At 36.3% G+C, this 27,038-nt stretch overlaps 2 protein-coding genes and 1 pseudogene across 3 annotated transcripts; 1 reads left to right on the top strand and 2 right to left on the bottom strand.

Annotated features, from left to right (window-relative positions):
- Nucleotides 1-375: 375 nt before the first annotated feature.
- On the bottom strand, nucleotides 376-3,197 carry LOC18008325 (annotated as a pseudogene).
- Nucleotides 3,198-6,362: 3,165 nt separating this feature from the next.
- Nucleotides 6,363-10,273, bottom strand: LOC112085044. Its single transcript, XM_024154009.1, has 5 exons — nucleotides 10,031-10,273; nucleotides 8,259-8,839; nucleotides 7,998-8,156; nucleotides 6,912-7,275; nucleotides 6,363-6,773 (listed from the first exon to the last, which is right to left on the bottom strand). Exons 1-5 carry the CDS (start codon nucleotides 10,271-10,273, stop codon nucleotides 6,363-6,365), a joined length of 1,758 nt encoding a protein of 585 aa, XP_024009777.1.
- Nucleotides 10,274-24,302: 14,029 nt separating this feature from the next.
- Nucleotides 24,303-26,982, top strand: LOC18008094 (F-box/kelch-repeat protein At1g67480). Of its 2 annotated transcripts, none has more exons than XM_006391214.2 (5): nucleotides 24,303-24,432; nucleotides 24,988-25,056; nucleotides 25,145-25,936; nucleotides 26,031-26,349; nucleotides 26,477-26,982. In XM_006391214.2, the coding sequence occupies exons 3-5, from the start codon at nucleotides 25,446-25,448 to the stop codon at nucleotides 26,783-26,785; spliced, it is 1,119 nt and encodes a 372-aa protein (XP_006391276.1). In that variant the 5' UTR covers nucleotides 24,303-24,432; nucleotides 24,988-25,056; nucleotides 25,145-25,445; the 3' UTR covers nucleotides 26,786-26,982. The 2 variants fall into 2 exon arrangements, with proteins under 2 accessions (XP_006391276.1, XP_006391275.1); XM_006391213.2 differs by lacking the exon at nucleotides 24,303-24,432 and adding an exon at nucleotides 24,458-24,568.
- Nucleotides 26,983-27,038: the final 56 nt, after the last annotated feature.

Here is a 27,038-nt window from a genome sequence, read left to right as displayed (position 1 = left end):
AATATGATGCATGTCCGCATAATGTTCTCGATTTTTCTCTTATCCCAAATAAGAGCTGGGTTTTTAATAATTGCAAACCGAGCCTGTAAGACTCCAAAAGCACGCTCGACATCTTTTCGGACGGATTCTTGACATGTAGCAAATAAGTTGGTTATTGGCTCTTGCAGAAGTGGAATTGATTGTATAAATGTTGCCCACTTCGGATAGATACCGTCTGCGGGGTAGTATGGCAAACGGTATTCGTTTCCGTTGACAAAATACTTAACCCTTGGAGCACGACCTTGTAAAATGTCATCAAAAACAGGTGAACGCTCAAGAACAATAATGTCGTTTAAGGTACCTGGAGGTCCGAAAAACGCGTGCCAAATCCAAAGATCATGCGATGTTACTGCCTCTAAGACGATTGTCGGTTTTTCTGACCCACATGTATATTGCCCTTTCCAAGCTGTAGGGCAATTTTTCCACTCTCAATGCATACAGTCGATGCTTCCTATCATTCCCAGGAATCCACGCTTCTCCCCAACATCTAGTAGTTTTTAACAGGTTACAGATGATGTACTTTTCTAATCGATCGGAAGGGAAGCGACGATTCGGCGTCGATTCGACCGGCGGCGGAAACTTGGATTCGATCGTCGGTGGTCGCAAGTCACACTCGGATTTTTTTTTCGGAACAAGAAAGAAATAAAACAGAACCAGAAAAAAATCGATTCCCACAATAAAAAAATGCTCTCCCTCCAACAGCCAATACAAGTGTGACACGTACCCCATTGAACCCTGACGATACGGGCTCGTCGGGCTCATCCCAAAGAGACAGTATCAACGAATATGTGGGCCGAAACGATTAAAACAAATCCAAAAAATTATGTTGGACCCCACGAATGAACTCGATATATACCGCATTTGAGGTGGTCTTAGAGTATCTCCAACAAGGAGTGCCTAAAGGTTGCTAATGAAAAAGTTAGATTAAAAATAATTTTTTAATGGGAAAACCTTTAGCATCGATGCTTATATAAGCATTTTAAGCACCCTTAAGCACTCTATATGTGGCTTTATCTCATTGGTTGAGACATTTAATTTATTTTTTTATTTTTATTTTTTCCATCAGTTGAAATCTCTCTCTCTTCTTCTTCAATTCATTTTTATTTCAGACTCTTTCTTTCTCTTTTAATTCAAGCACCTCTCATCTCATTGGAAATGAAAAATTGAAAAAAAGTTAGTGGAGTGCTTAAACAAAAATTTATCAAAAAAACTAATAAAACCAATTAATCCTTAATAATTCTGCTAAATTAACATCGGTACAATCTGTTACATATTATATAGTTTAACGTTTATCTTGGTGAATCACTTACCGTCTCTTGTTATCATTCTCAATAAGCTCGGAGACAATTGGGTAATTGTTCACTTTAGTCCGTGATATTGTCTTAATCTTCAAGCTCAGAGATCCATTTCTGTTTCATCTTCTTCTGCGACTCTCTCTTATACTTCTTAGGGTCTAGCCGTGGTACAACTTGTTTCACACCCATTTCTCCCACCTTGTACCTGTGTCAAGGCTTCCCTTCTTGTGACCAATCGCATAAATAAAAGCTGTTGTTTCAGTAGAGTACAGCATAATTACCTAACATCACCTTCTGTTTTGGTTCCATACTTCTTAAGTCGAGACTTCTCCTCAATTCTGATCTCTTCAAGAAGTTGTAAGTAGTAAGGATACCTTTCCCAACCACATTCTTTCACAGCACATCCTGGTTCCCCAATATGCAAGCAATCTTTGAATTCACATTTTTTGCCCTCAATCATTTTCCGTATCTAAAGGAAAGAGTTAAGAAACGCATTATTCTCGCAATCAGTCCATATGGCGAAATGGGAAACAAGAAAAAAAAAAAAAAGCGGGTACAAACCTCAGGAAAACAAAAGTGAAGTGATTGCTCTTTTAATTTCAGCAACTTATGCTTGTTAAAGCCAGGAGTATCAGCAAGGTATCCACCTCCAGAAACTGGCAGTAGCGATACATTTCGGGTTTCATGTTTACCTCTACGACCTTTTTTTGAAATCTCTCCTACACTCTGATCTTCAAACCACCGTTTCTTCTTCTTCTTACCTAATATCTGAATCTGTCAAGTCATGATGATAGTTGTTAGAAAGAAGAAAAATATTAGCTGTAGAATGAAAGAAAATAGCACAAAAATGTTACAGGTTTAAACCCTATTTTGTCACCACCAAATCTACTTCTCAAATAGTTGATTAAGCTCGACTTTCCAACACCACTAGGACCAACTATCACAGAAGTCTGGTTTCTCAGCATGAATGCAATCTCATCAAGTCTGAGTTTATTTTTCACACTGCAAAACAACGGTTCATAGTTCCATCCACGCAATCTTATCTTCCAAGATTCTAGTTCCTAGAAAACAAGATCATTGTTCTTATCAAGATTCCAGTTCTTGGAAACAAGATCATTCATGGGCTCTAATCAAGATTTACCTCTTGAGTGATGAGTTCAAATTTGTTCAGGGCAAGTGTGAGTGAAATTCCAGTGGATTCAGCTTCCACCAAGAACCTGGTGAGTGTGTTTGGCTCCAGTTTTGGTAGATCCAGAGAGAAAAGAACAAGCAAGTGATCAACATTCGCCACCGGTGGATCAAGATTCTCCGTGCGCCGGTGAAACACATTCATTAGCATTCCTCTCCGATCAATCCAATCGATAGATCCGACAAGAACCTTATCCCCAACAAGAACTCTTCTCTGTACCTTCTTCAGCATAGCTCTCACCATGCAAATCAGCTCACATCTGATCTTAGATGAACGTTAATCTCCATCTTTGTGAACAGCTACTTCCCGGACAATGACGCTTGAGCGGTGAGGATGGTACCGATGGCCTCACTAGGATTCTCTAGTAAAGGCTTGTCGTCCAACGAGAGAACCGGCGCAAAGAAAGCTCTGAGAATATTCTTACTCGGCTTGTAGAATTCACTCGTCTCTCTGAGAGGAAATAAAAGCTGTGGTGGATTCCAACTCGAGCTCTGCATCTGCCGTGATAGATCGTTGTGCGACGGAGGACGGAGGCTAGCACGGCGGAAGAAGAGTAGCGTATGATGGAAGTAAAAGATGTCTGCATATGAAGCTAGTGTTGGGCCGAAATTTTTAAGCCTAAGGGTGAAAAGGAAATGGTAAAGAGGAAATGAGATTTGTCCCACATCGACCATTAAGGGTAAAAAGTTCTAGTATATATTAAGAGTTGTTTCATACATGTTTGAATAACATGTGAGAGGAAAAAGAGGAAGCCCTATGCGCGTGCTGCCGCCAAGCCGTGTTGGTCTAAATTTATGGCTGAGATTCGTGTTGGCGGATTTTTTTGGGATTTTGAAGACTCCTCAAATCTCTTCCTCCGCTATATATACACAACTTCTCCTCCGAGATTCGTGCCGCCGAGCCGTGTTAGTCGTGTTGGTTGATATTTTGAGCGTTTGGTCGTGTTGGTTGATATTTTGAGCGTTTAAATTTTTTACGTTGATTTTCTGCATATGTTTTTGATTAATCACAGATTGTTGACTTTTCGTCTTTGACTACGCTAAATTTATGGCCGAAATTCGTGTTTGACTCGCGGATTTTTTGAGATTTTGAAGACTCCTCAAGTCTCTTTCTCCGCTATATATACACGACTTCTCCTCTCATTTTTCAGACCGACACCTCTCATTTTCTTTTCAGAAATTTTTGCAACAGTCTCTCTCCCTCTCTTTTTTTATTTTTCGTAAGTCTTCTACCGAGAGTATCATAGAAATGAAGTTCATTTAGAATCCATGTTTTTCTTTGTGTTGAAAACCGGATTTAAATGACTATATCCTGCGGCTCTTGAATCAGATAATCCCGTCGTACTGCGGGTGATTCAAAGAATTACGAAAGAGATTTATTATCTCGCCTTCACTCAATATTTCTTACCTTAACGTCTAATCGTTTATGCTGTTCTTTAATCACACTTACGTAGTGCTATTAATTTTCTGCTCCTACAGCAAGAAGCATCGAGAGGAATATACAACCAAAAAAACAAAAGAAATGTAGAAGACGTGGTAACCAAGCGGAAAAAATGGCTGTGTTGTATATATTCCAAATGTGTTGTTGTATATATTCCAAATGTGTTAAGACGTGGTTATCAAGAACTAAATACAAAAAAAAAGTAGATATCGGTAATGGAATCTATTATATAATAGGAGAGTTTTCTCTTCATCTAAAGTGTCCACATCAGCATACAAAAACAAAACTGAAATTAATAAATTAATTAATTTACATATTTTAAAATAGTATTATTTTCATTTAATAATATAAAAAAAACACTAACACTAAAGTTAATGACTTAATTAATTCACACATTGTTTATAATATTATTTTTTGTTGCTAAAATGTGATATTTATTAAGTAATAATCAAGATATGTACAAAAAGTTTGCCAAGCAACAGAGTAGGTTAAGAAATTAGATCAAAACAGGGGAGGACGTCGAAGGCTGTTCCAGCGAGCCAGAAGAGCAGAGGAGTCATCATCCGAAGCTGAGCTGAGAGATTGAATTCGTAAGAAGATGTCCTTGTCTATAGTATGTGTGAGAGTAAGAGCAGAACGAGGAGGCCGTTGATGACGACGACCATTCCGCTCTCTCCAAATACTATAAACCGTAGCCTGAAACAGGAGCCGAGCTAAAATCCAGTCATCCCCTATTCCTCAAAGGTTTCGAGATGGAACGCAGCATTATCGTCCAGTCCGGGTTTGCCCGACTTTGGAGGAGACCAGCTGTAAGCCAATTCCAGATGGTAAAAGAGTATGGGCACGCAAAGAACAAATGGTCTCTTGTCTCAATGGGTTCGCCACATAAGAGACAAGGCTGAGAATGTCCCCACTCTGCAGTACGATTTCCTGTGGCCAGACGATCACGGATTGCAAGCAATAAGATGAAAGCTTGCCGAGGAATAGCTTGAGGGAACCAGACCACCCTGCTCCACCTCACAGTTGGTCCGCAGTTGCTCCCATGTGACTCGTGTCGAGAAATTTCTCCTATAGTCATCATTTCCATGGCGCCAAAGCACCATATCTTCTCCCGCCGTGACATCCGGGGCTGGTGAAGAGCGAATGCGATCAAGAAGAGACTGGATATGATTTCCTCGGCATCGCCTAATAGACCAGTGACCATGTCTTGCCGCATCAGCAACAGAGGCCTGGCGAGCAATGCCCAAGATACGAGTGCCCGAATCCCCTTTAATATCAATAATTCTCCCCATTCTTAGCCAATCATCAAACCAGAAAAAGGTGGAGACTCCATTACCAATTTGATGACGGAGAAAAAGGGCAGCGATAGGGCGAAGCTTGAGAAGTTTCCTCCACATCCAAGATCCCCTGTTACCCACCGATACATCCCAAAAGGACGAGTAACGAAGAAGATAATGCCGTGTCCATGCCACCCACAGCAAGGAAGTGTCAGCGAAGAGCTTCCATATTAACTTCAAAGAGAAAACTTGAGATGTGTCCTTTAATCTGCGAATACCCAAACCTCCCTCCGACTTAGGTTTACAGATGTCGTCCCACCTGATCTTAGCTTTAGTAGTGATGTGAGGAGACCCAGACCATAAAAACGCAGCGCACATGCTTTCTATGATGTCTAGGCATCTCTGCGGGAGTCTAAAAGCAGAACGCCAGAAGTTCACGATGCTAGTGATGACAGATTGGATTAATTGGAGGCAACCTGCAGAGGACAGAGTGGCACTAGACCATGTAATCATGCGCTTTCTGATCTTATCTATCAGAGGTTTATAGTCCAATTTTGTCAAGCTCTTCGTAGTCAATGGAAGGCCTAAATATCGGATTGGGAGCTATTGCAGGGGCAAACCCAAATCTGAAGCTGTTTGAGTCAATGCAGAGTTCGTTCGCCCTGCCACGAACAGAGAGGACTTGGTAACGTTGATCGCAAGCCCAGATTCCCTTGAAAATCTATTTAAAACCTCCATCGTACCCCTGAGAGAATTTGCAGTACCATCCATAAATACCAATATATCATCAGCGAAACTCAAGTGGGTAACCTGGAGCTCTTTGCACTGAGGATGATAACCTATTTTCCCTTCCCTAGCCGCCTCATTGAGCATCAGAAAGAGAACGTTGATCGCAATGACAAACATGTATGGCTAGAGGGAACATCCTTGCCTCAGCCCTTGCAAACTAGTAAAGAACCCCTCCAGGTCACCGTTAGCAAGAACAGAAAAAGCAGCCGACGAAATACAGTTTTCAATCCACATAAGAAAGATATCTGGGATCCCCATGGCCCTGAGGACATGAATAATAAACTCCCACCTCACCGTATCGAATGCTTTGGCAATATCGAGCTTCAGCGCGCATCAAGCCGAAATAGAGTCTTTATGATAGTCCTTGGTTAGTTCCGTTGCCAGGAGGACGTTTTCAAGCAGCAAACGACCTTTAATGAAAGCACTCTGATTCGAAACCATACCTTCCGGCAGAATCTGCTTGAGCCTATTAGCAATAATCTTTGAAATGACCTTATATATCAGATTGCAGCAAGCAATAGGCCTATAATCACACATGGTTTGAGCATCAATCGTTTTCGGGGCTAAGCAGAGCATGGTAGCATTGACACCATGCGGCATGAATCCGTACAGAAAATATGACTGAACCGCAACCACAAAGTCAGCAGAAATAATCGGCCAGGCAGCTATGTAGAACACTGCAGTGAAACCATCAGAACCCGGAGTCTTGTTAGAAGGTATTGAGTGGAGATCTGACCTGATTTCCTGCTCAAGGACCGAGAGAGTAAATAGATGTGCTTGCTCAGGAGAACATCGATACAGAATAAGAGCTTCGTAGTCAGAAGAACCAAATGCAGAAAGATTCACAGTCGAGGACTGTAGAAAGGTCTAGAAATACCGCACTGCTTCCTCTTTAATGTCCTTCATATCAGTAAGGGTATTCCCATTTGCATTTAAAAGCTTGTTTATAGAATTTTTGGACCGACGCCCTTGAGCCACACGGTGAAAAAACTTAGTGTTTGAATCTCCATTTTTCAGCCAAGTGATTCTAGATTTCTGCTGAAAGAAGCGCTCTTCAATTGCAGAATAGTGGTGCCAAAGCGAAGAAGCTGCATCAGCTGCAGCAATGTTCTCTGAAGAAGGGTTATGAAGAGTCTGCTGCTGCTTCTCGCAAATATTGTCAAATGCTTTGCTAGTCCTTCTCGTAATATCCCCATATCTGCTAAGATTAAGTTCGCGGAGATGAACTTTCAAAGACTTCAATTTCCTGTGAAAACAGTGAAGGGCAGATCGAGAGTGAAACAAGGGAGGAGTTTCTCTCCAGACCTGATTCACGGTCTCCAAAAACTAAGGGTGAGCAGTCAAAAAATTAAAGAACTGGAAGTGGTGTCACTTGTCGGTAACATTGTTTTCCAACCGGATCACACAGCGCGCATGATCAGAGATGCCATTTGTCTCAAAAGCGGAAAAAGACTGAGGAAATATAGAGCACCAAGCGCTGTTAACTAGAGCTCTATCAAGTTTCTTTCCAATGGGGTTCTTGTCTAAGCAAGAATACGACCAACAAGGCCACGGTCACGCACTCACCTTAGCTTTTATCGGACAGATTCGGTAAAGACAGAAATTGCGATCGATCAGGCTCGTTCCCACAATCGCTCGGCAGAATCCGGACCACGCTCGACAGAATTGCACTCGCTCTCGACCAGAATCCAATCGCTCTCGGCTAAACAGACTTTCTCTCGGCTAACTTCTCTTAAAAAAATTTCTCTCAATCTTTCTGTGTTCTTTGGTCGCGCGAAGAAGAGAAATAATCCGGAAGCCTTTATTATATGCGCGCACACACGATTTTCCGCAGAAAACCACCCAAAAACCGTTCCCGCATCAATCCGCACTTTCCCACGATCCGCTGAGATTCCGCGTGTTTTCGCACGACTAATAACTGTTCGGCGCTATCGCCAGCTCAGCTAAAATCCATAACCGTTCCCGCACCTATGCCTTATCGCGTTTTCACCTGATAACCGCTCCTGCGCGCACCCGTTCTCGACAAAACTGTCTGTTCCGGACCAACCTTGTCCGAATTCCGACAAAGTCCCGAAAAACTCGGTTTGTCGGAATTTCCCAGCTAAACTTCCCAAAAATCGCGGCCAGCTGATTTCAGCTCGGCAAAACTTGACTCAGCTCGACAAAACTTGATTTAGCTCGGCAAAAGCTGGACTTAGCTCGGAATCACCCGACTGAACCCCGTTTCACCTTACATTTTCCATACTTCCCTTAACCAAATTTTCCAACTTAGTAAGGTTTTCACGAACACGGGTGTTACAGTTCTCCTCTTGCTGATTCAACCAAGTAAACTGATGAGAGCCCACGTATCCGAGATCCATAACTTCACAATCAGTAACAAATTGTTGGAAGTCTCTCATAGCCGACTGATCTCCAAAATAGTCAGCTGCTCTAGAATGCTCATCAGAAGATAAAGTTTGGTTAAAGTCCCCCATAATGATCCAAGGGGTATTTGTCCCTCGTAAAAACTCATTAGTACCACGAAGCTCCTGCCAGACCCTTAGATCATTACTGAAATTCGAGGCATAGACACAAGAGCAAACAAACGAAAGACCTGATGCATAAGTGACCTCAATTGTGATGACTTGCGGACTCTTATATAGCGGAGAGATAGAAACAACATCAGACCAGATAACCCAGATGCGACCAAGACGGTGTAAGTCATAGTTTGTGGTGGAACTCCACCTCGTAAAAACAGTGTCAAGAATGTTAGGATAGTTGGTTTCTTGAACTCGTGTTTCTAGAAGACAACCAAAAGCCGGACGAACAGTCTGAACCCAAGACCGAACAACATTGTGTTTGCGCAGTTTGTTAAAACCACGAGTATTCCACGCAAAAAAGACGACATGATCATCAATGCTTCCTTTCGGAAGATTTTTTGTTTTGTTTTTGCTGGAAAGAAGTCGGTCTTTTGTTGTGACAATCGGTTTTTTATTAGACTTTTGTTTCGTACGATTGCGTCCACCCGCAGGAGCCAAATCTCTCTGTGCCACCTGCTCCATCTCCACCTTTTCTGAGGACTCTGTAACTACATGGGGTTCCCCCGTCTGTCCCAGAATCTCACCCTCTTCCACGTCATCCTCGTCCTCAGAGATAAATTCGCCAGGATATTAAATTTCGACGGGGAGGTTTCAGGGCTTTTTGAAGATTATCTCTGTTTGGCAGAAGAACGTCGAGATGTTTTAGACACTTCTTTCCAAGGAATATCTGTCTCGCTTGTAATTGTTCCACTGTTTTCCTGATCTTTGACTGATACCACAAAATTTTCGGTTTCCGAAAGAGTGAGATCCTCTTGAATTTCCACTCTCTCAGTTGTTTCCGGTGTAGTAACAATGTGATCATCTCCCCGTAGGTCCGACTGCACATTTCGCACGCATTGGGAGTTTATAAGAGGGCTTTCACGGTTATAAGAGTTGCGAACTTCAGCTCAGATCGATGCTCCTTTCTGAAGCTGCGAGCATTCCTTCTCCAAATGGCCCCAACTCAGGCATCGATAGCAGCGAAGAGGAAGCTAAGGATAGCTAATGGGGATGATGATTTCTGATTCTGATTTCAAGTAAATTTTTTCAGGGAGGGGTATTTCCAAATTGACTACCACCAAGAGACGAGCCACATCTAGTCGAACACATCGCTCCATATCAGGATGAAGCTTCTTCGTGTCCCCAATCAGATTTCCGAGAAACATTAAACCTTTCTCCGAATATAAGGAATCTAGCACTTTGAGAAGATCGACCCAAATAGGCAGAGAGATTCGGTTTGTGGGAAGACGTTCTGGGATTCCACTCTTGCACCACCAGGGGAATGTCCGAGATGTGCCAGAAATGACGTTTGAGAACTCTCTCCCTGATCTGGGCGTTGTCGATCCGAAAGAGAACCATTTTCGAGTTGATGAATTAATATTGTGCATCAATCTTCGATAGTTTTTCCTGATTTGACCAGAGACGATTCACCGTGGTGTGAACCTTGCTAATGTGAGGGGCATCCCCAATGAAGTAACCAATGATGTAGATAGTCCAGAGAGGCTGAGCATTGCTGAGAATATCCGCTGGGATTGTAGTTTTTGCGATGCCATTAACGACTTCGCATGACACAGAGTTTCGGGCAGGGCTGTTCGTCGAAGTTGCAAACCATGGAGATTTCTGGGAGGGAGTGGATGTGATGCTGGGAGGAAGAGCCGAACCAGACGCCGGCGGGTCAGATACCATGGCCGAGGCGGCCAGGATCGGAGTTTCTTGAGGAGGACGAAATAAGGAAAGTTTTGAGAGCAAAATCGCCGCCTAGGGTTTTTCTTAATCAATTTTTTCTTCTTTTGTTACTCATATTGTTTATAATTATTACTTTTTATTAAGAAGAAGAAGAGTAAAAATTGGGAAAAATAATAAAAAAGACATAGTTAAAAAGAAAAACGTGATGAAAATAAAAAATCACGATGAAAAAGAATAAGAATAATAAGAGGAAGAAGAAAAAAAAATCAAAATATAAAGAAAAAACACGTAGATGAAGACAAAATAAAAGAAAAAAAATACATACACGAGCTAGGTAAAAATAAGAGACGAAAAAAATCAGAAAAAGACGAAAAGAATACGAAAATTTTTTTTTTAAAAGTTGAATTGTTTTAGGTATTTAGACTGTTGACAGTAAAAAGAAAAATAAAATGAAGAAATAGAGATCGAAGATGAAGAGGAAGATGAAGAAAAAGAGAAATATGTTATTTATATTTTTGGTCTTCTTTCTAATAAAATCAAGAACTATAAAAAACAATATAATAAATTAACTATTTAAAAATGAAATTCCGTGCAACGCGCGGATTACAGATCTAATATACATAAACTAGAGTAGTATAATCTCATTTGTTTCGATGGATTATTTAAGTTGTGCTTTTAGGGCCAAACAAATAAAAACAGCTCTTGAAACCCATATATGTTTTTGTTAGTAAATATATGCAAGCTTACCAATTAGTAAAAAAATTATGTTTTTGTTTTTTAGTCTTATTTCTTTAGAGATTATCTATAATTAATTTTCTTGATCCTAATTCTCTAGTAGTATCCGTAATTTTTGAACACACATGTGTTTTGCTAGTGCAAACTGGACTCCAAGGTTGGCAAAAGATGCTGACTAAAATATTTCTTGACATTGAAGTTAATTAAAGAAAATGATATAGGTTTAGCCGTCTCCAATATTGATTTGGTACCAAAATGGATGTTTATGAATTTATGTGGCGAAGTTGATGCTGCATTGATGTATTTACATAGCAAAGTTGATATTGCGTTGAATTTACAATTTTTCTCTAATTCATCACATTTTGGACAAACGTTTTAGTTTTTTTTTCTTGATTCATGTATTCGGTTTCAGGTGTAAATATCATTTCTTATAGATACAGAGATGGTATAATTATGTGGGAACATTAAAATTGGAGTACTCATGACAATTTTCGCGAAGAGGATCCATTAATGGACTACGGAGTCGAGTATAACGATATTAACTTTAAGCCACCGCCTAGTAGTAAACTTGAGGCTCCTGCAAATGAAACCGAGACACAGCCCGCGAAAGACACAGTGCCTCCTTCTCATGAGGTTGTTAGTATATCAACGAAACTAAAGGCTAAATATAAGAAGCCAAGCGGTTTTAGAAGGCTATGTTCATTTCTTCTAAATGGCTCATGTTTCCATGTAGAACATAGTGTCAATGTTTTGGAGACCAAACAAATGATCATGAGAAGGAAATCCATTTTCAAAAAGATAAAATAAAAGAAACACACAAATGCAAAGTATAGACAAAGGTATTCGAAATCGATTCAGTTCAATCAGAATTCTGGGAGACAATCGGTACGAGGAAGGATTTGCAAAACTGGTTTGCAGCTCGCTCTGCAAGCTACGGGAAAGCATGTTTTAAAGGATGTATCTTATCTGTTTTTAGGAAAATTGGCTTTTTCAGATCTAAACTTTTAGAAAATGTTAAATGTATACCTAAACTTATATATGGTGCTATATCATACTTAATCTATATTAATATTTGAAATTCATTCTTAATCTTCTTTTTAATTTGAATTTCGTCCTTAAACTTTTTTTTTGTGCGTAAAACAATTATAAGGCAATCACTGTTAAATATTCTGTCAAGTGTAGTCTACGTGTCGACGATGTGTTTTGGGCTTCTTTATAGTTTGAGAAGAAAACAAAAAAAAACGACGTCGTTGGTTTAGGAAAATTGTTTAAAGAAAAAAGAAAAGAAAAAGGAATAAATCTAGGCAAATCGGTCTTTCTTCGAACCATCCCCATCATCGAAACAAAACCGAGTTAACTCCACCTGCGATTGAAAAACAGAGGCCAAAGCACAGTGGATCATATGCTATTAGGCATCACTTACGTCTAAAGCACAGTGGTTTAGAAAAATAGAAATTCCTTTTTTCTTCTTAACTCCCCTAAATCAACGTCGATAACTATTACAGATCCGACTTCTCAATTCCTAATATGGGTTTTCTGGAATTTGGCTTTGCAATTCCCAATTTCTACTTCCTCCAAATTCTCAAATTTGATTGAATTGCATTCTTAATTGAGTTTGCGTTGTGCAATAATCATTGATTTTCCTATTGGGACAATAAGAATCGCGTCAAAACTGTGACTTTTATAAAGCTGCCTATCAGTAGCTAGTCTTCCCTATCAAAATCGCATCGCTCTCTTTATTCTCCGATGCGAAATTCAAATCCGGCTGTTAGAGACATGCTCGGCAAAGGTCACGTCAGATCGTGCGAAGGACGATTCGCTAACTTTGATCCCCTCTCCCTCCCTCTTCTTGTTTAGCTTAGAGTATGATCTCGTAATCCTCCGACATTTTGGTTCAGCAATAGTCTCCTTCGCAAATTTAACAGGTCCATAAACTTCTACCTCTTCAATTGGATTCGTCATCGGCTTTGGGCTTTTCTCGATGCTGGTAGAACTGCTAGGAAGCGTTGTTATCGGCTGAAAAAAGCAAATTGGAGCAGGAATCGACAGAAGCAGCAAATAATATTGTTTTCTTGTGCTAAAGAGGTGACTGGAGAGCAACTGGAGAGATTTGAGCTCTCTTCCGGTGTAAAAATGTTTTTTTCAGTGTCTGGAGAACAAAAATAGCCGACAGTTAAAATGTTTTTTTTTCTGGCCTAGAATTAAAACGTCATTGTTTTTAAACTTTCGTGTAGATTTTTTTTTTTTAAGAAATCAAAAACTACAAATGACGTCGTTGCTTACTAAGATACCACCTAGACTTGATTTAACGGACCTTTAACAGCGTTTAGACAATATAGGTTTAAGCACAAAAAAATTAGTTTAGGTATGAAATTTTATAAATTAAGAAGTTGAAGAATGTTTAGGCACTATATACAAAGCCGAGTATAAATTTAACATATTTTTATAGTTTAGGTTGTAAAAAGCCATTTTTCCTCTGTTTTTAACAAAAATACTCGCACTTTGATGTATACAAACTATTTTTTTGTTTTTTTTGTTTGAATAAAAATTTAACATTCATTTAAAAATAATTTAAGATAATAGGATATCGAATATTTAAGATAATAATTTAATTTTAGTTTTATTTAATCATTTAGGTTTTGGAATGACATGAACCTATCAATCTTAAAAGTATATACTGTAGTTTGTTTTTCTTCTCTGTTTTGTACAAACGCAAATTTTAAATATTGGTGTATATCAATAAGTTTAAGAGAATTTATTTGATGATATATATGTCACTAAGACGAATTTTGTCTTTTTGTAACTTTTCCAACATAACGTCTAAACTAAGCATGATTAACCTATGATACTGTTAGGAGATATGATATATTATGGTATAAATTGACTAGATAAGGAGCCTGAGAAAGAAAAAGAATAACTCGTGATGATATCTATGGACAATCGTGAGATTTTCAAAACATATAATAGCCAACCAAACCGGCTACCGCCAAATAAGAATGGAGTTCGAAAGAGGTGGTTGGAGCCTTGTAAGTTATTTGAGTAATGCTCTTTAGTCGTGAAGATAATGTGATGTTACGCGTCTTAGATGGATGTATATATACACCCCCATTATACAATAATACGGTGATGAATATGAATAACTTATATAAAATTTTATTTGGTTGTATATGTCACTGAAATTTATTAGGATTTGTTAGTAATTTTCAGAAATTTTCGCAGTAGTCGACAAAACAAAATTCGCAGTTAAAAAAAGGAAGGATTGTGGTCTGTTAAAAACTAAATTTGCAATAGAAACTACAGGCAATGGAAAAATCTTGCAAACAAAAAAAAAACTTGAATAGGGAACTGGTCATTCATTACATTGATTTAAGAAATTCAAGTTGGATTTATCTATTGTCCGAACATAAAAAATTAGTTGTACATCTTTCGTTCGTTTAAGATGTCGAAGAAATCCAAAAGAAATGAAAAATGGATTTTTATCTAAATTCTGAGGTGACTCATGGCCATGTAACATATAATATTATTCTAATCAACAATTTGGGTTTTAAATAGTAATCGTAAATCAATGTGAACCGTCAAGAATGGTTCATAAATTGTCAACATCACAAGGATAAAGCGTTGTTAGAAAAAAAATGTATCAGTCGCTTTCGGGTCGCCGCTTTTAGATCTATAAATAAATAATAACAAATTAACAACAACCCTTCTTTTTTTCCATTATGGTGGGTTGTTTTAAGTCAAACCTCACAAATTGTTTGCTTTGTCTTACTTTTCATTTTTAATGGACCCAACGACTTTGTCATTTTCAATATGTGTGTTTTAAAGGTTTTAAGATGAATTTCTTGGTTGATTTGGTTGGTAAATGATAAATCCAGTACTCAAATCTGCTTTCAGTCAATTAGACACACGATCCACACTTTTCCTATTTGCATAAGTCTTAGATGCACATGCCTGAGAATTATTAAACAAAATTGATCGCAAAATTAGAGAATTGGCGATTGGGAGTATGGTGAAAAAGAACATACTTAAGAGTTATGGGACAAGTATTTAACTATTTTTGATAATTTCGAAATTCGGATCGGAGGTCCGTACATTTTCGTAGACCTTGGACTAGACGCTTGATAATATCATGATGTGGTAAATCATCTCTTCAAGCGTTTGAACCTAATTAAAAGACTAGGTGATGGAACAAGTATTTTAGATCGAGCATAAATGGTTGGAACTTATATAAATATCACTACGTGCATGGCTAAGCTCAAAACCAACCTTCATCAATAATATCATGACTATAATAAAAGGTCTTTCCAAGCAAAAATAAGGAAGAATGGCAGGCTTTTAAAAAACAAAAATACTTCAAGAGATATATTTCGGACATTCAAAATATTATAACGAGATCACGTGAGTATTGGTCAATAAATTGAGAAGAAAAAAGATGAAACAGGTTCATTCGGAACTGATATAGGAACCAATATGTTGTCTTATCTATATGTTTAGTAAGGTTGGAGAAATAAACTATCATGCAGTCTCTATTCTCTAAGGTCATCATTATCGCGGTATCCAACCCGGTCTTTTAAGAATATTTACGATTAAATATAATCAAATGAGAAATTTTTTTTTCAGAAACGTTTCTTATTTGAGAACTTAAAGAAACGTTTCTTCTTGTCACGTGTCAATACTTGATTGGGTTGAGAAATTGAGAAGAAATTTTTTTCAAGCTTCGACGATCAAATTCATTTTCTTGTTCTCGCTTTCTCCGGAATCAATCTCTTCTTCTCTGTATCATCTCTGGTCGTGTAATCAAAGAGTATGGTTGTGATAGGTAATAAACTTCTTCCGCCTTTTGGCTCCGTCGTCAAAATAACTTTCTTTAAACTGAAAAAGAGTCTCCCCGACGAGGCGAAATCGGAGATTCTGGATTTGATCAAGGGCTTGACGAAAAATTTCCAGGGATTGGTCAGATCACTGTTGGGGAAAACTTCTCGCCGGCCCAAGCAAAAGGTTTCTCGATTGCGTTTTTTAAGGATCTAGCTGAATTGGAATCTGTGGATTCTCATACGAAGTTGGTGAATTCGCAGAAAGAAAAGGTTCGTGATTGTCTCGATTCAACCATTGCTGTTGAGTTCTTGGTGCCTTCTGGCTAGGTTTCTGGATTGTAGATTGTAAAAGATGAAGCAAATATGTCTAAAGTCTCAGTTTTTACAATCTCTTGTGTTACTTTAAAGATTTTAGAAATGAATCGTCTTTGTTTATGAGAAGGGTTTTGCTTTTGCTATGTATCTGCTGCATTTCTGTTGACGCAAGTCAGTTCCGATTATATTAGGAAGAAGCTCAGAAATTTAAAACCAGACTTATATTTGTATAAACTCATCGGTGCCAGAAATTTAAAAGCAGACTTATCACTTAAGTTGGTTACAGTCTGTTTTGTTTTTGAAAGATACGTGATACTTTTGGGTTTTTCTGGTGACCATGCTTTTAGTTCATTATGGTGAGAGTATAATGGAAAACTGCATCCTATATTAGTCTGCATAACTTGTAGATATAATTGAGCTAGTAGAAAGCCAAATACTGGATTTTGTGGTGAAGCCACGTTCTGATGCTGTCTTCACAACCCATTAAAGCGAAAAGTCTAGCCACGTAATTGAATTGTGGTTGTGGCAATAATCAAAAACGTGCACTCCAAATGATCTATGTGATGTCATGGTGACTCTTGAGGTATTAAAACATACCAGACACTATTAACAATGTGAATGGTTTCCTGTTTTCATGCGTCTCAAATCTGTGTATTGCTGGTATACAAGAATAATCTTTAAGAGTTCAAGGAGATGGGCTGAGATTTAGTGTTTGAGTTTTCAGTCTGTTGTGGAGAAAAATATGTCGTGGAGAAAAGGAATCCATTTAGGTTTCTGCCAATACACAGCAAAAATCATTAGGTTTTTTATTTAAGTTTTTAAACACAAAATAATATTAAATAATGCTTTAAGAGATCCATATGGGTATTACCGATAATGATGCTCTAAGACTATCTCTAATGGTTGCCTCTATTTTTTCCTCTAAAATAGAGGAATTCTAAAATAGAGGTGCATTTGTCTCCAATGATTACCTCTATTTTTCCCTCTAAAAAGGAATATTTTTAATATATTCTTTTTGCTATTTGTTCTTAACACCTTTTATTAATAAAATTTATAAATTGACCCCACTTAGTATTATTATAATTTATGTATAAATAAAATTTATAATTCATAAAAAAAAATAACTTTAATAAATAAAATTTGTGAATTAATCTTTTATTTTACTTTATATAAAAGTTTTCATAAATTATAATAATACTAACCTTTGACTACTAAATTTTTTAAATTAATCTCACTTATGTTACTTTTTATGAAAATTTCAACATATTATAATAATGTTAGAAGTAAATTTCATAACTTAAAAAAAAAACACATTTAAAAAAAATCATAAGTTTCAACAAATTATAATAATACTAGAAGTAATTTTTTTTTAAATTATAACCAAAATTATCACATTTCTATTCATAAAAAATTATACTTTTGCATAAATAAAAAGATTTAAAAGTTAAAGGACTATTTTACAAATAAAAAAAGTTCACCTATATTATAGAGAGAAAAAATAAAGTCCCTTCTATATTTGGAGGAAAATATAACAATCTCTATTTTATAGATGAAAATAAAGGTGGGTTAGAATATAATCTCTATTTTCACCTCAAAAATAGAGGTGGATTCGAGATGGAGATGCCCTAAGACATGTAGGCTGCTTTGTTTATTTTACAGTAGCTAACTATAGAAATCAACGACATGTTATGTTTTATTTTTTGTACTCATCAATGGCTAATTTTTGTGTGGTTTCGTAGTGTCTAATACGGTAATACCCAAAATTTTATCGTTTTAAATTTAGAATTAGCAATTAATCACTGAAGTCTACTATGATTTATTAACGAGTACAAAACAATTTAATCAAAAATTAATGGAACAATTCGCACGTCTTATGTGTAACAACAGGTTGGCAGATGGCAAATAATAAAATGTTCACGAGATAAGATTGTATATTCGTATTTGATAGTTAAATTTCTTTTTTTTTTTTGCATTATCAACTGACGTGGGTTTGACGTGTTCACACAACTAATTATTTTACTGTTTCGATAACCCAAACACGCAGCTATATATGTCAGAATAAAAAATACACCCAAAAGAAAATATAGATGTATAAAAAGGGTTCGACCAGGTTCAACTTCAAAATAGTTGTCGAGCTTCATATGCGATGGCATATAGTGGTTTAGAAGTGTGCTTGGACTCTGAAGAACTGTAATTATTTTTGGTTTGAGTGAGTGTAACCATTTTAGTTGTGGAAAAAAGTGTGTTTTATTTTTTGTCGTCGAAAAAAGTGTGTAAACTGCTAAAAAAAAGGAAAAAAAAAAAAAGAAAGAACAATTCATAACGAGTCTCACAAGGGTAAAAACTGAAAGTTAAATAATGGCATCACTAGGACCCACCAGAATGAAGGATGGGCCCACGGACAGAGACAAAGGGAAGAGATATGATACGATTGCATCTGCATCGGACACAGAAAAGATCTCCACCGTCTGATGATATATGTTTTTTTTTTTTTTTTCTCTATACTCTTAGTTTTTAAATGAATTATAAACAAAATTGTAGTGGAACCTAGAGTTAACGTGTGTAAGAGCATCTCCAATCATCAAAATTTTAAAAATTAAAATCATGTTAACAGAAAAAAAATAGATCCTTAAAAAAGGAAAAATTATTTTTAAATAAGCAACTTTAAATATCCTCTCTTCTCTTTTAAAAATCTTTCAATATTTAACTATTATTTAATATATATACAATCTTAAAAATCTCTTCTAAAACCCCTTTTAGAAATGGTCTTATTTTACAAAATTGTCATCAAAATATATTTGTTTCAACCAGCCTTCCAATACAAAATTTAAATTAATAATAATAATAAATAAATGTTGTATCTGAAAATTGCATCTAAATGCTATATTTTGACTTTTTATGTAACTTCATAAAAAAAATATCAAACAAACAAGTCTTTAGTACTGAAGAAAAATTAAAACTATAACACTTAATATGATAAAAAATACAAACTAGAAAACACTTTATCAAAAAACTAATTGATAAAAAACACATCCTAACTCTGGCCATAAATTAATTTATAGTTTTTCATCCATTTAAATACTACAAAGAAGTTATATTATCCATTAGCATATATTAAAAATTTAGATTTAATATTTTTTTACTCTACTTGATGGGTTTAATGGCTGTAATGCCATAAATTGAAAAAAGAAAATCTGTTGTGCCATAAACAAGTCTACAGGCCATAATATATATAGAATTCCCAATTTACCCTTAATGAAAGTTTTTGTAGCATTTTTGAATTTGGTGAAAAAATAATTGATTTTATTAAAATTAATAATTTAAAACGAAAATTAATTAAAAAAAATAATTTGTTTTTCATGCTCTTCTTCTTCTTTGTCGGTGGATTCTGAAAATAAGCAAATCTCATTTTTGCCGTTGAATCCTCGCCTCTTCCTTTTCTTCTTCATCTTCTGCAATCAGTTTCTTATTTTATCTCCTTTCTCCACCACCGTTGTTGAAGTTTTAAAATATAGTTAGGTTTTTATTTACAGATTTGGGGATTTCAAAATTTAGGGATTTGATTTGCCAAAATTGTTTGTTCTTCTATATGCAAATCGGGTTGGTATGTGATGATTAGGTCTTTGCATAGATAATTTTTCGAATTCAGTTGTTAAATCATGGTGATTCTTAGGTAGATTAGAATTAGAATCCGAGTTCATCACCAAATCTGCAGAAAAATGACAACTGGTACAAATGGTACAACTAAGAGATAAGAGGACAATTAGTACAACTGGTACAACTATGAGATAGAGGACAACTGGTACAATAGGTATAACTAAGACAACTTAAATAATTATTGATTGAAAATTCTTTTATTATAATTGCAAATCGGGTTGGTAACCCCGTTTTATCTGACGATTAGCATGGATAATTTTTTTAATATAGTTGTTGAATCATAGTGGTTCTTAGGTAAATTATAATTATATCTGAGTTCATCAGCAAATCTGCAGAGAGGGACAACTAGTACAATTATGTACAATTATGTACAACTATGTACAAAAATTGACAATGCACATAGGTGCACATGTTACCTTGACGGATAACTAGACACTTAGGAAAGTTAATCTAGTCTAGAGGATTTCATTTTTGGCCGAAAATGCTTTCCGGATGGAAATAAACAAGGTATAACTGGACACATATATACAACTATATGTAATTCTTTCATTAGAAAATAATAATGATAAAACTATAAATATAAAAAGCAACATCCACTTAAAGAAATGTAGAAAAGTCGTGGTACTTTGTACAACTATGTACAAAATTGACGGCACACGTGGTACTTTGACTGCACACATGTTCTTTTTTGTCGACGCACATGTGTATTTTTATTAATTTTAATAGATTTTAATTATAATTTTAAATTACATAATTATATCAGTTGTACCAGTTGTACCAGTTGTATTTCACACGTGCGTCTACAACAGACAACATAGTTGTACCTAGTTGTCCAGTTGTCCAAAATTTGTAATAGTTGTCCTTTCATCGATTTTGTAGTTTTTTCAGTTGTCCTTCGACAGAAATTATTATATTCTAGCTGTGCACAAGAATTTCGAACATTATATAACAGCCCCAAGGGTTTTACATTATTATTTTTCTATTTTTATATTTTTGCATAAACGCTTGTATAAGATTGATAACATTGTCAAACACTCTTTATGATACAAAGAATTGATAATGTTAACAATCTTATGATGGAAAAAAGCCAAAAATATAATTTTGCATCAATTATAATATGAAAATGTTGTAAATGGACTACAATAGTCAAAATTATGTGGACAACTACAAAGTAATAATTTATATCAAGGGACAACTGGAAAAATTGCTAAAATACCCAAAAGACAACTATGAAGAATTTTGGACAACTGGACAACTGGACAACTGGATACAACTATATACAAAATTGACGGCGCACGTGGTACTTTGACTGCGCACATGTCTCTTTTTGTCGGCGCACGTGCGTCTACAACTGACAACATAGTTGTACCTAGTTGTCTAGTTGTCCAAAATTTGTAATAGTTGTCCTTTGATCGATTCTGTAGTTTTTTCAGTTGTCCTTCGACATAAATTATTATGTTCTAGTTGTCCACAAGAATTTCGATCATTATATAGCAGCCCCAAAGATTTTGCGTTATTATTTTTCTATTTCCTATATTTTTGCATAGACGCTTGCATAAGATGGATAACATTGCCAAAGACTTCCTTATAACATAAGGGCAGTTTCAAGTGAAACCAAAAATATTTGGTTCTTTGAACAAAACAAAGTTTTATTTTATTATTTCTAGTACGTGGAAAGATACAGTTTTTAGGGTATGAGTTATATTGGCTTTTAAGTAAATAATATTAGGAATTTATTTTTTAACACTACAATTAAAATATAGTTGTCCTGAGTTGCACCTAGTTGTCCTGGAGAAATTCAAAATACAAATAACTCCAAAATAAATAGTAATGAAAGAAATCAAAGAAATTCAAAACACCAATAACTCCAAAATAAATAGTAATGCAATAAATCAAAGAAATCCAAAATACAAATAACTCCAAAATACTCCTATACAGTCTAAGGCTATCGAGAATGAAAATTCCTCGGCTAAAATGTATTTCCTTAGCTAAAATAAAATCTTTTCGGATAAAATAAACTCGAAAACTTACACAAATTAAGTTTCTATGCTATTTTTGCTCTGAAACCACTTATCTAATTTATTATCCATTTTTGTCTTTCGGCGACGTTTTTTGGAGAATAGAAACCACTTTTTTATTTTTTTTGGTGTAATTCGGCAGTATGACAAAAAAATTCTTGTATATTATCCGAAATACTTCACTTAGTTACATTTATGTGTGCAATTCATTCTCCACATAAATTATCTACTCCAAAACTGTTTAGTTTCATATATCGCAATCTTCTTACATACAGTATCTTATCTAGTAATACCGAATAAGTTATCTGCTCCAAATATGAGGTATTAAATGATATAAAATCTATTGAATTGCTTGTGTGGCTGATGCTCATTATCTCTTGAAAATATAGTAAAACAATTCTTAATTAACAATTATTCAAGGTGTCGTCTTAGTTATATCCATTTGTACTAGTTGTCCTCTTATCTCTTAGTTGTACTATTCATACCAGTTGTCCTCCTCTGCAGATTTGGTGATGAAATCAGGTATAATTATAATTTACCTAAGAATCACTACGAATCAACGATTATATTTAAGAAATTATCCATGAAAATACCCAATCGTCACATAAAATTGGGTTACCAAAATAATAATTTATATTAAGGGACAACTAAAAAAATTCTAAAATCACGAAAGGACAACTATGAAGAATTTTGGACAACTGGACAATTGGGTATAACTATGTACAAAATTGATGGTGCACATGTTACAAAGTGCATATGTTCTTTTTTTGTCGGCACACATGTTTTTTTAATTAATTTTTAATTAATTTTAATTATAATTTTACAGTTACCAAATTGTACTTAGTATTAGTTGTACATAGTTGTACTTAGTTGTCCATAATTGTATTTAATTGTACTATAATTATACTTAGTTGTCCATAGTTGTACTTAGTTGTACCATAGAAGTCAGATCATGAAACTTCTATGTTCATCTCTACACCTGAGCTTTTGCAACTTCTTTTTCTTCATTGGCTGCAGCTATTAGTTCATCAAACTTCTCTGACTTCAAAGACATAACAAATATTCAACAAGACAACAAATTCGATTCTTTATCTCTAATATTCAACAAGACAACAAGTTCCTCCATAGAATCGATTTCTCTTTTTGTGAAGAATGTAAGCTGAAAAAAAACACAGATTAGCTTCTCGTTTTATAGAACTTAAGCCTCAAGGGAACACAAACGAGTTAGTCTTGATGCACCATCTCTCCACCAAAGCCATGATCGCGTCGTAGACGCTGGAACGCTGGATTTCTGCCACACCACTGCGTTGGACTCAGCCATCGCATTTACCCACTCGATCCAATTTACCAACGGCAAATCCTATCCAGAAAAAGAGAATCTCACCGACGGTTTCTCTGGATCCGACGTCTCTGGCCGAGACATGAACGCATCAAGTGTAAGCTCGAAAACGTCATCAGAGCTTGTTTGGCGGTGGTGTAATTAAGGAGCTGTGCCGTTCAAAGACGTTCAAAGACGTTCAAAGACCTTCGAACCGGAGATAGATCCTGGAAAGCTAGACGCCGCGAAGCAAAGAAGGGGATCATCAGGTGCAAATCTAATTGATACTCAATTGTTACAACGGCGAGATTACCTCATGCGCAAAATCCCAATTTTTTGTTGAGATGAAAACCAGACCAAGTTCAGGGACACAAGCTTTCTTCAAATCCAAAACAAAGCTATTAAATTAGTCTCTGCAAATCCAAAATTCATGTATATATATAGAACAATGCTTCATCAATTTTCCTTCATTCAAAAGTCGAAATCACTTCCCTCGTGGCTGGATTTCTGGTAAACTTTAATTTCAAAACCCAGAATAGCTTCACTTCCAAATGCTTTTCGTTGGTGAAACAACATCACATTCGTCTTTGTATAATTCTCCTTTGCGCCAAAATGCTTCATCGATGAGAGTTGAAGGTATAAATTTTTTTAATTGTAAATTTAAGATGTAATTTGTGTAATTATTTGGGGATAATCGATTTTGAATTAACAAAAAAGAAGGATAAATTAATAAATGAAAATATCTAAGGAGGTTGGATGGATATCCATGGGTCATTGGGTTTGGATGGGTTTAATCCTGGTTTTAGTGTAAATAAAGAGACAAATAGGGAGAGGATAGTATTCTCCAAGTTTTTCCTTATTAAAAAAAATCAAAATTAAATTACAAATTTAATACATGGTATTTTGGCTTTTTTTTTCGAGAGTGTGGCATCTTGGCCTCGCGCTCTACTTGATGTCGAAATCACAATTTATAATGAATATTTTCTTTTACCGAAACTTGTTTTTTTTCTGTCTGAAATCAAAACATGTCGTGTGTAAGTATATGAAGAAAATAAAATCTATTAACTAAATACTAAAATAGTGATGGGTGAGAATGTGACGTGATGACTAGTTGACATTATTATCTACAGAGATCCATTCTACAGTTATGCCTCCTGTTATTTTGCTATATAATTCCTAATCTCACGCTCTCTTCGATTCCACCATTATCTCTCTCTCTGTCAATGTTATCTTCTTTGCACCAACTTCAACGCATTAACGAGGGCACAAAGACCCATAAAAACGACAAAGCTCCCTATTCTCTCGGTATCTCATCTTTATCCTTTTCTCTGCTCTTTCTTTCCGCCATCTTCGCTCTTCATTGTATAAAAATGTCTTAGCCATTTCGATTTCGTTTTTAACCCTTTAAGTTTGCTCTTTGGAAACGAATCATCCACTTCAGGTCTGTAACCAGTCTCATCGCTTGCTATATTTACTTTGATGTTTTAATTCTCTGCAATTTGGATTCTTGTGGAGGTTTTTTTCTCTTCATATGTGGAATAACACAAAGTTCCAATCTTTGAGATCTTCGCCAATTCTGGGAATTAGGAAGTTTTTAGATATTTCTTTTTATAAAAATGTCAACTTTCTGAGTTTGATCTTAATATATTCCTTTTTCAGGAAATAATTGATAGCCATTCAATTTATTTTTCTTTTGACCTGTTTTCGTGTGGTTATATATGAAGCTTGTAACTCTCCAAAATTGATCCTTTTTTGGATATCCTATCTCTTCTTTGTTGATCTTGATTCTCTCGATTGCGATGTTATTGGTTCTTGACTTCGTTCAAGAATTTGACTTATCTGGAAAAAAAAATTTTGCAGAAAATTCGCAAATTCTAAAGATGGATGTTGCGGGTGGCTAAATCCTCTTTTCTAGCATGACCTTTAATGGTATGCTAGTTTTCTTCTCCGTTGTTTCTTGCTGCAATCTTGTTAACTCTTATGTTGTTGACAAATTTCTTTCATCTTGTTTTGGTAGATACGGAGATGTATGTGAGAAGAGACAAAAACATCAATTTAACGACAATTATAGATCCTAACGTTTGTAGAAGCGAAGCTCTTGGTATGGAATATGAATTAGATTGGGCTGGACATAATCATCATTCATCATTGGTCACTTCAATAGCTTTCTTCTCCGCTAATTTGTTTATCCCTTTGTCTTTGAAAATCCCTATACGTGACGGGTTTCATGAGATTCTTTAATCACGTCTTTTTCATTTACACAAAATCTTACTCTAGTTAGAAATTTTTATTGGGGAGGAAAGATATTAGTCAAAAAGATGCATCCTTTTGTAAGTGAGAAGAAAATGATTGTAAACAACGGCATGTGTTTCTCCAAAGGAAATCTTGATGATCTTGGTTTACGGTTGTTGTCTGAGCCTTTGATTCCGGGATTGTCTGATGATGTGGCAAAGTTGTGTCTGGCGCTGGTTCCACGCGCTAGCTTCCCATCCATGGGACGTGTCTGTAAGAAATGGAGGTTTGTTGTTCAGAGCAAAGAGTTTATTACCGTGAGAAGACTCGCCGGTATGCTTGAAGAGTGGCTCTATGTGTTAACAATGAATGCTGGAGGAGAAGAGAGCCACTGGGAGGTGATGGACTGTTTGGGACGTAAGCTAGCCTCTCTTCCACCGATGCCTGGTCCTGCAAAATCAGGGTTTAAGGTGGTTGTGGTTGATGGGAAACTCCTTGTGATAGCTGGTTTTGCTATGATCAACGGTTCTCATGTTGCATCTTCTGATGTTTATCAGTATGATACTTGCCTCAACAGGTTTGTCATGTTCTTGATCCAGTGATTCAGTGAGTTTTATACATAAAGTATCAAACTTTGAACATGTTGTTTGATTTTTTTGAAATGAAATCAGCTGGAGCAGACTAGCAGACCTTGAGGTAGCTCGCTATGACTTTGCCTGTGCTGAGGTGAATGGGCTTGTTTATGTGGTGGGAGGTCATGGAGTAGACGGGGAGAGTCTGTCCAGTGCAGAGGTGTATGATCCAGAGACGGGCAAATGGACTTTCATTGAGTCTCTGAGGCGTCCAAGATGGGGCTGTTTCGCTAGCGGCTTCAACGGGAAGCTCTACGTGATGGGTGGGAGATCCAACTTCACAATTGGAAACTCAAAACTTGTTGATGTGTACAACCCTCAATGCGGCTCCTGGTGTAGCAGCAAAAACGGTGTAACTGTAAGTCATCTTTGAGTCTTATATGTTTAGTCTTTGATTATTGTGTGTGAATCTTAAGTTGGTTTCTCTTCAGATGATAGTATGCTTGGACTATTTTGAAAATTTGGATGCTTTGATACTTTTGCAGATGGTCACAGCTCATGTTGAAGTAGGAAAAAAGCTGTTCTGCATCGAATGGAAGAACCAGAGGAAGATGTCGGTGTTCAATGCGGAAGATGATACTTGGGAAGTAGTGGCTCTTCCGTTGTCAGGAAGCTCGAGGGCCGGGTTTCAGTTTGGTAAGCTGAGTGGGAAGCTTCTGCTCTTTTCGTCTCAGGAAGAAACCGGTCGGAGTACTTTACTGTATGACCCGGATGCTGCACCAGGCAGGCAGTGGAAAACATGTGAGATAAAACTGTCTGGTTCTTGCGTTTGCAGCGTCACAATCACAGCCTGATTGATGATGTAAGTGCTAGCATTGTTGTTGCAAATCAAAGAGAGCATTGTCTCTTCTTATACACTGATTTGAAATTCTTTTGAATAAAGTGGAGTGTTTTTGTTTCGAACTGCTATGGTGTTGTGGTGATTCTCCTCCGATTGTACGTTGTAACATATGATTGATTTATGTTTTAATGCAATTCACGTTTGATTTGTGAAACTTTTTTTGTTTTCTTCATTATCCACAGTCGACAAGTTTGTTTATTTGCCTT

Source organism: Eutrema salsugineum, unplaced genomic scaffold (genome assembly GCF_000478725.1).
Source record: "Eutrema salsugineum unplaced genomic scaffold, Eutsalg1_0 scaffold_9, whole genome shotgun sequence".
Taxonomy (NCBI): Eukaryota; Viridiplantae; Streptophyta; class Magnoliopsida; order Brassicales; family Brassicaceae; genus Eutrema; species Eutrema salsugineum.
The sequence above is the reverse complement of the archived record's forward strand: the minus strand, read 5'-3'. Positions and strand labels throughout refer to the sequence as shown.

Bases quoted from the DNA above. Each gene is read 5' to 3' on its own strand.
- LOC112085044 (XM_024154009.1), bottom strand. From the start codon at position 10,273: ATGGTATCTGACCCGCCGGCGTCTGGTTCGGCTCTTCCTCCCAGCATC. The intron at 8,840-10,030 runs GTTCACACCACG...TCTTGGGTTCAG, and splicing joins ATGCCCCTCACATTAGCAAG to ACTGTTCGTCCGGCTTTTGG. The intron at 6,774-6,911 runs GTGCGGTATTTC...GTCCTTGAGCAG, and splicing joins AGGACATTAAAGAGGAAGCA to GAAATCAGGTCAGATCTCCA.
- LOC18008094 (XM_006391214.2), top strand. From the start codon at position 25,446: ATGCATCCTTTTGTAAGTGAGAAGAAAATGATTGTAAACAACGGCATG. The intron at 25,937-26,030 runs GTTTGTCATGTT...AAATGAAATCAG, and splicing joins TATGATACTTGCCTCAACAG to CTGGAGCAGACTAGCAGACC. The intron at 26,350-26,476 runs GTAAGTCATCTT...ATACTTTTGCAG, and splicing joins GCAGCAAAAACGGTGTAACT to ATGGTCACAGCTCATGTTGA.